At 34.1% G+C, this 13356-nt stretch overlaps 1 protein-coding gene across 1 annotated transcript; it reads left to right on the top strand.

Annotated features, from left to right (window-relative positions):
- Positions 1 to 70: 70 nt before the first annotated feature.
- LOC100376166 (cilia- and flagella-associated protein 299-like) lies at positions 71 to 6706 on the top strand. Its single transcript, XM_085494024.1, has 5 exons — positions 71 to 587; positions 2888 to 3018; positions 3822 to 4055; positions 5073 to 5202; positions 6363 to 6706. Exons 1-5 carry the CDS (start codon positions 477 to 479, stop codon positions 6459 to 6461), a joined length of 705 nt encoding a protein of 234 aa, XP_085350150.1. The 5' UTR covers positions 71 to 476; the 3' UTR covers positions 6462 to 6706.
- The last annotated feature ends 6650 nt before the right edge of the window (positions 6707 to 13356 follow it).

Genomic DNA, 13356 nt, shown 5'->3' with positions numbered 1-13356 from the left:
CCATGGTTGGTAATTTATGTTAATAAATGCATCAGACTTTTGACCCCATGTTTAGTACTTGGTGGTTATGGTTTGAGTGAAGGATAGTGCTGACTGTTTTTATGAAATAACAACATTTTAAGGGGGAAATCATTTTGGATTGCCAAACAGTCCGAGGCGAAATTCGGGCATTTTAAGGAAATCGGAATTGTTCGGAAATGGTCGGTATTTTCCGAGTCATTGACCCGTGGGCTACGTAGCAACGACTGCTCACATACACTCAACGTGCGGAAGAATACTACGTCAGGATATTTCTAACTTAAAATATATTTCTTTTTATTTCACCAATTCATTTCATTTGTGTTCAAACAAAAATTGCAGAGATACAAAAATTATATGTAAAACCAGTTTATACACATTATTTTATAGTTTAATCGAGGGACTACGTTTTATCAGCGCAGACGTTGTGACTGTTTACTATCACAATAACAACCAACATGGCGGACGAAGAAGCTACAGCTGGAAGTGACAACATTGTCACAGAATATAACACTTATGAAGATTTTCTCGACTCACAAATAACGTCACTGGATTTGTACTATCTTGAGGTAAAATTATGGTATTTCGACGCTTATTAGTCTTGCAATATTGTACATAATAAGCCGTTGTCGAGTCACTTTGCTGGCACGTTGTGCTCGAGCCGTCGGTTTTTCAGCTCAGTTTTTCTCAGACAACTCATGGTAAATGAAAGTTCTATGGGAAAGTAAAGGCCTTGCAGCTCCGTACAGCCTTTTCAGCTGATCCAGGGGTTAGACATAAATTGCAGCTTTAATTGACTTGTGATAGTCTTACCCAAGTATTGCATGGTTTGGATAAATAATTACAAATTTTGCAGTGCATGTCTTCCGGGTATCGTTAGTAATACTAGTAATATAGCGATGCCTTGTCCTATGTAAAACCCTGTTTATATACCATCAACAACATTACATCAAAAATATCCATTGAAATATTTGATATTTAAAAACATTGAAATCCTATATCATCCTTTGACCTGGTACCAATTCTATTCGTTTTGACCTATATTCACTTGAGAAAAAACCAAATAACCTCTGGTAAAACAATTATAAACTGAACTTCAGTGAATAATTGTCACATCAGGGAGGGAAATCTTCATATAATCCAAAGCTTAAAGTTATTAATTTTGTCATCTCAAATTTGAGAGTTGACTTGTCTAAATCATGCTTCATTTGTGTTGTGTTACCAGCAAATAGAATGGATGCAATTTTGACTGCTGCTCACATCACACAAATTCAATAGCAGTGTTGTTTTCAAATTTTGTATTGACAATTGTCGCAGTAATGGAGTTTGTCAAACCTGTCTATATTTGAACTTTCAACATTTTACATTTTGAAATCCAAATTTGCTGCAATATGCAAGACCTAAGAAATCCAAATTTGGTAGCGTATATAAAATTCCCTGGGGAAAATTAGCATATTTGGTGGGAGATACCATGGAGGTAAAAAGAGTACCAAGGGCTGAGGGAGGTTATCATCCAACACCAAATATGCTAAATTTACTTAGAGGTGTCTTACATACACCATATACCAAAGCACATCATTTTTAACCTTATTATAACATGCTCCCACAAATACGCTACAAAATAACTGTTTATATCACATTGTTATATGTAAATTTCCAATTTCCAACCTATTTTTAAAACACTTAATAGTATTATACCATGGGTAATTCTGAAAACATAATACCCTGATTTTCACTATTATTGAGTTATATAATGATTTTCACATGGATTTGGGGTTTTATTTTTGTAAACCTGCATTCTAATGTCAGAATGTACTCGTCGTGTAGTGCATGTTCTAGATTTTATATTTGAATTCAAGAACTAAAATACATTCCGTAAAACATGTGCATAGATAGGCTAGGTTTTAGTAGAATTGTTTTAGTATATTTCAACGAACTGGCAATAATAATAACCATATACTATTTCCGCACATTTTGTTTATGTGTTCACTTTATTTGTGTTGTGTTACCAGGAATTAGAGTGGACATGATCTTGTCAACTGCTTGCACCATACAAGTGAAATATCATTGTGGTTTTCAGCATCTATATTATTAAATACAAAATAACAAGAACAAACTACATGTACTTGTGTGTCTTGCACGTGTACCTGCACCATTCCGATTTCTTACTGGTGACATAAGTAGAGATCTATTTCTGGCCCAGGCTGAGCCAATCAAAAGCTACTGTATTTGTATGATACGACATTTTGTTATTATCATTTTCACATTTATTGTTCAACTTTCTTTGATTTGGAAGGACTACGACTTGGTGACTATGATTATTTTGGATATTCAAGCAAGTGTAATTCCGATTTTGAAAATGTTGCATCCTATGTTTGCTTTTCAAGGGATTGCTCATTTCTTGTTTTTTTTTAATTTGTCACTGTTTTTTTCCAAAACAAATTATGTAATCATGTCTCGAAATTTTCATATTCATATTGTCAAACTTTTCTGTCTCGATTTCATGAACATGTCTTGGCCATGAACACATGGTACATGGTACACACCTGTTGCATGTGGTAATAATACCCCGGTAAAATATTTTATATACATGATGTAATACCGGGTACCGATAGTCCCAAGACTCCAATACAGCTTTAGGAATGATCAGAATGCTTGTGATGAAACAAATTAAGTAGACTTAAAAAATCAGAAAAATTTATATTACCCCCAATTGTCAGTATTTTGACTCCAATGTGTTTTTTAGTTCACATGACCATATTCAGATAATCAGTCATTTTAAGAGTATCTATGGTATATTTCTGAGAAGAACTCCTTGTATCTAATCATGTAAAATTCATAATGACAACCTGAAAATATTTTATATTAGGATGAAGAGCTTGCAAGACAACTTGTGGAACTTGGATATCGTGGAAGTGGAGAAGTCCTTAAACGAGAAGAGTTTGAAGCAAGAAAAGCTGCTGCTGAAGCTAGCAGGTTGTCCAAAAGAAGTCAACAAAAGTAAGTATGGAAGGCATTTGTTATAGGGGAAACAAAAATGAGTAATCATATGAGCTGTATTATCCACCAACCAAAGGTGAGAGGAATATACAGAATGTATGACGCCAGCTCTCATCAAGTGATGTTAGGTAATAACCTTTTTATTACATGACCAACTTCAATTTTCAACAAGCAGCCTGTTGGCTGAGATAGCTCAACTGTTAGCAATGCGCATTTTAATTAAAGAACTGGAGATATCATTAGAAAATGAACAATATGTATATTAGTATCAAAGCAATCAGACTTGCTGTTTTCAACAATAATTTTAAAATATCACTTTTTACCAAAAAAGACAAAAATATTAAATTAGAGAATTGAAGATATCATCATAAAATGAACAAATCTGAGAGAGGTCTATCTGTAGTACCTATATATATATATATAACATCAAAGCATTCAGACTTGCGGTTTTCAACAAGTAGTCAAAAATATTACTTTTTACCAAAAATTACAAAAATATTCACCAGAATTAGAGAATTGAAGATATCATCATGAAATGAACAAATCTAAAAGAGGTCTACCCAAGGTACATATACACCAAGTATCAAAGCATTTAGGCTTGTAGTTTTCAAGAAGAAGTCGAAAAAGTAAGCCGACAAACGACAAAGTGCAATATTCGGCATCACTAATATAGTTCTTGTCAATGCATCTGAATCCAATCTAAAATTATATCCCTGTGATAGAAATGGTAAGATGTAGTATTTAAACATAGAGGCTTCAAAATTTGCACATATTATTAATTTTTTTAATGTTTTCCCCCATAGGACACTAGCAAGCTCAGGCAAAGACTTGAAAAATCTCTTTTTAAAAGCATTAGCACAAAGGGAAGAAGCTAATCGAAGTGGAAAGATGACCACAATTATATTCATCCGAGATAAAAATGCACGAGGTCAGGAAATCTCAGGTTATATAGACTACGCCCATAGATTAAAAACTGAAGACTTTGAACCATATTTCTCTTGTAGGAAGCGACTGTTACCAAGGCCTTCAGATCTCAGGTGAGAATTTGTACTCAAAATCTACATTTTCAAATATTATATGCCACACTATTTTAGTAAGTGCTCACGATGATTGGAAGATGTTTTAGATAAGATGACACCAATTATCAAGGTCAAAACTGATCAAGGCAATGACTCCATGTATTTCAAGCCAAGTTTTGTTTTATTGCATATATTAAAAAGCTAAAGATCAAGAACATTTGTAATTTACCGGTAGCAAAAAGTCTACTCTAATGTAAATGTTGACACTTTAACTACCGTCAATCACTTCAATTTTGGAAAAGATAATGAAGTTTAGTAGCAATGAGTACAACAAGTACATGTAATGAATGCCCTAAAATGCTATATTTCAGTCCTTTCTCTATAGATTTACTCTTTGATATACTCCTCTATAACTGACCATCTCTGTAAGCAATTACATCAGTACATCCTGCATAAGTATTTTCTCTTTATTCTGTGATTTTGCATGTTTTTGTGTAAACTCAAACAATAAAAAAAAAATTTTTTTCGTTTATGAAAAGCATGCAATAAAATTCTTCTCCTTTTTTCTGATAGATATAATTTACTAAAAATTATATTAAAGAACAATAGTACACTATAATAGTATGCATTGCTTTGTGACTCTCTTTTGTTGTATGAAGGTGTTATCTGAAGTTTGATATTTTGAGTACTGTGAAATACTTTATTTTCGCTGGAATTAATTTTCACTGAAAGGCTTCTCGGGCATTTTGTATGGAATTTATTTTCACTGATTTTTGATGAGTTTAATGTGAAATATAGGAAAACAAGTATATTCGCTGGATTTTATTTTCCCTTTAGTGAAAATAGTGAAAATAAATTCCAAGCAAAAATACAGTATTTTACAGTACTTTGATTGGACAACACAAAATGTTGGTACATTTTTAGTTTCGTTAATTTTGCTTATTGTGGAAAAGATAAATATTTAATTGCTGTACAGTGATATAAAGATGTGGCAGCTTGATTAAACGTAAAAATTACTTTTCTCTCACTCTACAGCTTCTATAACTGGGAAACACAGACGTCTACATCCAATCCAACACCCAATTATCAAGTCATTGCTGAAAACGCTTCTGGTTTATTGTTTAAAAACAAAAGAGATCGTAAGATACTTAATGTTGATCCAAAGGTGAGATTTATTTCCATCAATATTAAATATCCCTTGTAATATGCTATAATGTTAACCATATCATAATCATAGTTGTCTTAGTATTCATCACAACTCAGTAAGTAATCTAGCCAAAACAAGTTCTAGCCAAGTGGAGAATACTGGTATATGTAATCTTCTGTATACTTTTATTAGTATTGGTTAGGGACGATGTCAAAAGATCGATGTCGGATAAAAAACTTAATTCCTTTAGTTTTTTTCCAAACCCACTGAAACTTAATTGATAAATATTGGTCATGGCGTCAGACTACATTCACCATTAAATACAAATTGATAATCGGACAGTAGTATTGCATAGCAGTTGGTTTTCGGGTGGGTGTAAAAAGAGTTTACAAATGCACCTCATTTGACGCACAGATTTACACTCGAACCAAACCATTTTTCTGTTTTTTTCCCTTTTCGGTTATTTCTGTCCATGATTTGATAGAATTACAAATACTCCAAGATTTGTAAGACTTCATTAAAAAATAAAATCGTTTTTGTAGGATGGAAACTTTTTGAGGTCAAAACCCCCCACCCCCAAACTAAAGGAAATAAGTTTTTATCCGACATCGATCTTTTGACGTCGTCCCTTAATGCTATCAGGTTAGCGAAAATAAAATAAAAAGATTTGGGGTGACCAAACAATATTTTGAAAAAACAAAATTTCAAAATTATCATGAAAAATGACAAAAGTTTGCATTTTTGTAATGGTTTCTATCGTTGAATTATTTTTTGAAAAAAATGGGTCAATAGTTGCATATTACTATACAGATCACTAGTCATGTAACTGTTATTTGTGGAAAATTGCTCACTCTTTTAGTAAGGCAAAAAAAAATAATTGTTTTGTTGCCCTCAGCGACCGATCGAAAATTATGAAATATTGGGTTGCGTTTTTTTTTCCCCCATATACCTCAGCTATTTACGATACCCTTAGTTTTCATGAGTTTAAAAAAAAATCTGACCGACCGACCCAATTTTTCAATTTTCCGACTTGAGGGCTACATAATTTGTTGTTTTTTTTGGCCTAATAATGGTTTCTCACAAAGGAAAGGCTTTATTGCTTATTAAGAAGAAATAAAATCAATCATTTAATTTTTTTATGTTTTCAATTCACAAATAAGTATGTTGTTTTTTTACAGGCCCCAACACCTGGAGACAATTCTACTCGAACAGTGCTTGAATGTCGTCAATACACACAAGTTGTCATATACGATCATATTACGAGACGAAAAACATGAAATGTCTAATTGAAACCTATGTTTAACTTGTACATATTGTTATTATTCGTTTCTTCTTTTATTTTCTTTACGAAAAATGTGTAATGCTTTTTAAACTTCCAATATCTCAAAGTTCAACTAGGTATAGTGGTCCCATGTAACATAATCCAGCATGTGCAAAATGCATTGTTTGCTTACTGAATGACACCTATGGCACTTTTATAAATATTATTTGAGATAAATGATGTATCCTGCATACAGTAAAACACGTCTTTTTAGCATGTTATTTTAGCTAATTTACCAGATCCATAATTTTACTAATTCAAGACGTCATTAATTTAAAAAAAAGTATAATCCCCCAATGATATAGTTGGCACTTTATTTAAATTAAGTTCGCTAAAATAGCCTGTAGCTATTTCAACATGTTTTACAGTAAATTCTACTAAAGCATTCTATAATATACATTATTATATTAATCACCTTTTTTCTGTATGTTTCTGTAAAAGTGTCATAGTCAGCCAGTTGTAAATTTATTTAAAACAACCATTCTTTAGTTCACTTGCAATTACTGGTGGGGATTAATTATTTAGCTTTACAGACCTGAGTTAGAAATTACCATCCGAGAAATGGTTGCCATGGTGAACTGAATATATGTAGTAGCTGTTTGTTTTATTGTGCTAAATAAAAGACTACCGGTACTATATTGAATTTATTCAGAACGTTTGTTTATTTCAGTGTGAAATATGTTCATGTATAATATTTGACACGCTATATACCCAAACCTTGAAAGCCCAACATATTCTTTTGCGAGTGATACCTATTCACTCTGCTAAATTGTAATTTTTTCTCACCACACTAAACTATTTCTGTGTCTTTATAAATTCACCCATTACATATTGTAGTCCAGAATTGCCCATTTTTTTCCCCTACATACTGTAAAATACTTTATTTTAGCTGGAATTAATTTTCACTGAAAAGGCCTATTGGGTGTTTTGTATACAAGCAAATGACAAATGCATTGTTTGAGAACAAAGGTATGAATCTTCTAAATGTGGATTGATTGGGAAAAGAAAACCTCATGATCGAGCTACTGAATACTGCAATATGGACGTATTTAGCCATGACTTTCCTGTGGTGTAAACCATTGTGGTGATTGCCTTGGTCATAAACAGAACGGAGCTGAGATTTGGTAGCAGTTGTGACATACCTGTAGCTTACAATGTAGAAGAAACACATTTCTGAATAATAATAGCACACCTTCAATCAGTGCATTAATTTCAAGAATGTCATGTAACGGTAATAATAATTTTTCCTAAAACATTTCTTGTATTTTTTCTATAATTTCATACCTGCCTTGTCTGTTTTTGTGTTTCTAATGTGACTAAATATTTTGCTTATTTTTATTTTTTTAAATCATGACATTCCTAAACACGCTGATATTTTCTTCGCACTGAATTCATGGGCCCTCTACCGACCATTTGTTTTGTGTTTCAATTGTCCATAGAGGGCGCACTAATTAGCGATGTCTAATAGCAACTGGCCAAATTACAATCGAGTGGTGGGTGGGTCACAGTCAAGTACAAATAAGCCATTCACTGCTAAAGAACAAATATAATCATTCTTTCCGATCAAGTACTTTAACCTTCCCCTCTTGATTCAAATGACATAACCAAAAGACTTAAGACATCACTTACTTCCTATAACACACAACACCATATTCACATAATTGTCCATACATGTATACATTGTCACAGCAAAATCAATTCCAAAAAAATTACCAATGGCTCAAGCAAATCATTTGCCCATATTAACTATAGCCTCTTTTGTAAGCCATCTAATACTTGTGGTTTGTGTTTCAATTACATAACGTTAGTCCAAAAATGTCAGCTTCTATTATATGAACACTCAGGAAAAACAGAATCCCATTATCAAGGTCACGTTTATTTTGCTCTGGTCCCGCTAACTCTGGATGTTATCCATTGAGCATTGATTATTTTTCCCTTCGTTTTCATTCCGCCGTTTCAAATAATTAATTAGTAAACTGTAGAAATATAAATGAATCAATATAGTGTTTTACTACCAAATTAGTGAATTTAACACCCGGTGAACGAGTTGTGTTAACTCGTCACTAGTCCTATATGAAGTCGAGCACTGAAGATTTGTTTGCCAGAATAAAATCTCCAAACATGTGTCTCCAAGCCTGGTATTTATTGCATAGTGTCCATAGCTCGTTGATTGTTATTTGCAGCAGGTGATCGTGCCAATAAAATCTGAACATAAGCTTGTTTACACAAGTATAGCGAAGTGCATTCCATTCGCCGTACTTTTGATGTGCGTTCAAATAATTCGTCCTACCATCACATGTGAGAGATCGGATGATGATTCAAGTTCACAAATACTTGATTTAGGGATTGACCGTTAAAACTGTGGGAGGGAGAAAATATTATGAAAATTACATTTTTCTTGAATTGCTGTACATTCGGTTTTGCATTTACAATTGCTTTTTGTAATTTCCCCCCAAATCTTCAAAATTGTCTCTGTACACATTATTTGCCTCCAAATCTGCCTTAGTTCGTAGTGGTCGACCCCTTATTTACCACTCTCCCGGGTCACTCCACATACGTACAAGTTATGGAACTTTAATTATGCAAAGTACGCCAGCGTCTTGTAACACAAACGAGGTGACGAAATGTAAATAGATAGAAATATCCAAATATGGGCCATGACGTAAGATAACTCAACTGGAATTGCAGTCACGAGCAGAAAAAAAAGTCACAACACGATATGGAAAACGGAAATGGGGTGAAACTGAAATGCCCGTTGTAGGCCATAGGGTGAGAGGTCACACGCAGAAACAGCAGATGCTAGCGATCATTCCCGATTCGGATTTTTAATATAGAGTCAAATACGTGTCGTCTAAGTTAACTTTTATTTCACCATCCACGTCGGTTCACTGCCACATTACTAGAACTCTATCGCATTGCCCCGTTACCGAGTGACCCGTGCAACGAGCACATACACACGTAGTATTATCGTCCAGAATGAAAACCTTCATACCATTGTCAGTGATGTTATAAAACGTTTCACATTGAATACGATGTCACCAAAGCTGAGATATACAACGATTGAAAATTTAAAAAATGAATGAACAGGAAACAATTGCGAAAAATACCAGGACAACACCGGATGGTGCGCCCTCCGAAAATGAAAAGAAACAGTTGGCGATACTCATTTATTTAATGGGGGTGGAAGGTGAGTGATGAGTAACACATTACTCACCAGATCAGGTAAGAATCCTTGTCGTAAATACTGGGCCACATTTTATCCATAATTGGGTGCGTAGGAGAGTCAGTAACTGCTCTTCAATATACTATAGTCAGTACCTGGTATGGAACTTATGAAATACATGTACCGGTATATTAAAATATAATAAAGTGTAAGAACTTTCCTTTACTATGATTCCGTGTATGCATAGCGCTACTCATCTATTCCAATATTCCCTCACTTATATAAAAAGATTTGTAGGGTGAATGGAGGTGCATTTGTAAGATTATTTCGGTTAGATTTTTAAAAAAGTCAGCTTTTCAAATGATCTACCCTTTGAGTAGAGCATAATCAAGCGGAAACAAATGAAGTAGGAACACGGCGATTTCTGGCGGTAATGGTGATTACAGTACTGCTTATCCTCGCAAGACGCGACTGAAGTACATTGATTATATCACCACGCAAATAGGGAATGGCGCGATGAAAAACCAGCGAGTTGTTTGAACCACAGACAAATGTCTGTTCCAAGTTATCTTTTTTTTTGAGCTGCATTTTGTAATTTGTATATATTTTTATTATTTCATGCTACATTAGCCAAAATGACACTTGAACTAAAAAACACACATATGGTGAAATAATAGGATCTTCATGAAAGATTAAAATAAATGTATTACATTGACATGTTATAATGTGGTTACTCACGGTACCACAAGATCTCAGTGTTACATGGATTAAAAATAGGAAAAAATGGTTAAAAAACTTAGCACATTGACGTACATTCGTCAGTGTTTGTCATTTATGTTCCAATGGTTGTGTGAGCACCGTATTCGGCTCACGTTTGTGTATATTCGCATTTAACGGTCATACCAGAGTGTGGTGCAATATTTCTCCACGGAGGTTGACCTCCATCGTGACTGAATCTTCACAGCGGCTCGACGTTGTAACAAATGGTCAACGATTATCTTTCGCTGAAAGCATCAACACATATTGCTGACTCTCAGAGAGCTTCGTTAAAAATGGAATGTCCTTTGAATACAAGTCAAATAACCAAATCGATGTATAAAAACCAAATAACTACTTCCAAATTTGGACTTAAATTTGTAGTGCATTCAAAAATATGCCTGTGAAAACAGGCGCAACTCAAAGTCACTAATAATCGAAAAACGATAACCAAACATTGCTAGATTTAGATCCAGTACTAAAACGTTATCATAAGGGTATTGATCATTTCTTTAATAAATGGACACGTGGAAACCCGATTCTGAGAATTGAAGTGTCGCTTGATCCCGAAGATAGACGAAGTTATCCATTAAAAGAGTGTCCTCATCTTTGGCGTACATAGCTTTGATCTATAAATGACGTCATCGCAAACGCTTTTGAGTGGTTCTTTCCAATGTGATTAAAATAGATACATTTGATCTGGGTAATACAATGAAAATCACCCCTATACGTATTGGTACGCCCCTTTTATCTTTCTACTTTTCTAGCATAAATACTAAATCGGTGTGGTCTTAATGAGAGGGAATGTTAGCGTGCAGTACGGATGAGTGCACATGTCGCCAATGTCAGAAATGTAGCCTCCGGTCGTTTTGTTGTTTTAAAGAGTAAGACAAATGTCATATGCTACTGAACAAACAATCAAAACATTTAAGTTAGTTTGCTATATCTTGAATTAGCAGTATTCTATCTCGTTATCAGGTATTCCATCATATATTCCAAATATATTGTTCGTGTTTTATCCGGGTTGATCGTCATGGCAACTGAGAACAAACTAATTTGCGTTAAGTAATTGACTGAATAAAGGACACGTACCCATTATCTGCAGTTCGCCTTCGAGTTGCATCACAAATCAAGGTAGATATAATACGTGCAGACCTACACATGCACGCATTGTGGTCGTCTTTACTATAATTATCTAAACAGATTTAATTTCTTATTTTCAAATTCTATCATTTCACGGTGAGAGTAAAATTACGTTCATTTGAAAACTGAATGAGACTAGTATTTCGCATGATATGAGATTATTGCGTTATTGTATTAACCGTTTACTAGTATTCATATGGCAGCGGGCGGGGGATGAGAGCCACCATATTTGTTGAAGTTATCTGCTGATCTCAAAACAACCTTGAACTTGGGCACCGTAATTCGTGCCCAGCGGTATAATGCAATCACAGTACTTGACGCAGATAATATCTCTTTAATTTATTAGAGAATTATTAAACAACAGACACTCAGAAAATGAGTATTATTTATACACGGTCTATGGCGTACAATTCTCTTGCTTGACGGGAACACATCTCTCATCGGGACCGTGGAGACTGATTGAGTATGAGAAACATTGAAAAACAGTATCGTATTTAGCATTGTTGATGGAGTAAGATCCTAGTTGCTAAGTTTATATTATTGGAAATTAGGTCAATCGGAAGAGTGGTGGCGTAAGTGTGACCTTTTAATAGCGTGACATATCGCTCGTGGTTATGTACGGACAATAACAACATGTCAGGGAGAATCATCCGCCGCTACGTTGATCTTAAACATTTACCCGATCGCACCGGGAGAGCTACTGGGCAAATTTTACGAAGATGCGTTTTTCCTCCATGTACATATTAAGTCTTTTTATAATAGTATGGTATATGTATGTGATACAGTGCATAGTAATCGCAACATCTATGTACCAAAAAATTCAGTAGAGTCGCCATTTCCGTACATGAGGCTGTAACCTCCACAACTGTTAACAGCGTGATAGTGTCGACGTCATCCAAATCTCATTAAACTTATAAAATTGTTTATCTACTCGACAATCTAAGATAAACTTGATGTAGGGTTGGTTTATGGGACGATTCATCAATGTACGTGGCACACGGTTAACGAAATAAACATCTGTTGCAGAGTGTTCTGCCAGTGTTATCGTTGCAATTCAAGACACTCGGTGAATGTAAACGGCTCCATATTTTCGCATGAACATCGTTGATCGGCCGATGACTTTTCCATGTGTGCCACTTTAATTAAACGCACGCCCAACTAAAATTTGTGTTAAGGTATGGTTATCATTCACTGTCTCAGCAGTCCGACGGTCTGCAGTTGAGGCAATACATGTTTTACACTCACCGATCCGCGAGGTTATTCGTTCTCGCGAACTGCAACCAGAAATGTTTAAAATGTTAAGAACTCCTAATAAAGATATGAATACTGATATTGTGATAAATTAGCTAGATAATTATTTACAATGTATGCAATCAAAATGTAAAATTTTAAAATTATATTTTATATCATAATTGATTTTTCTTATGGTCATCATAAAATTGCGATACATTGCATCTTATCAGTACATGAAAGGGAACCAACGAAAATACTGGAATGCTGTAATAATAATAATAATAATAATAATAATAATAATAATAATAATAATAATAATAATAATAATAATAATAATAATAATAATAATAATAATACGCATGGTGACGTCATGTAACGAAACATATATTTATGATAATAATGTGTAAATAAATATGTTGTCTATCTATAGGTGCTGTTTTCTTATGCGTAGCATTGAACGTCCTACTATTTGTCTCATATGTGTTTATTTAGTACCAGTGTGATCCTAATTTGCTCAAGTGTTGCATGAAGTAAATAAATACGAGGAAATTGACAA

Source organism: Saccoglossus kowalevskii, chromosome 19, assembly GCF_978046115.1.
Source record: "Saccoglossus kowalevskii chromosome 19, keSacKowa6.1, whole genome shotgun sequence".
NCBI classification, from domain to species: domain Eukaryota; kingdom Metazoa; phylum Hemichordata; class Enteropneusta; family Harrimaniidae; genus Saccoglossus; species Saccoglossus kowalevskii.
The sequence above is the reverse complement of the archived record's forward strand: the minus strand, read 5'-3'. Positions and strand labels throughout refer to the sequence as shown.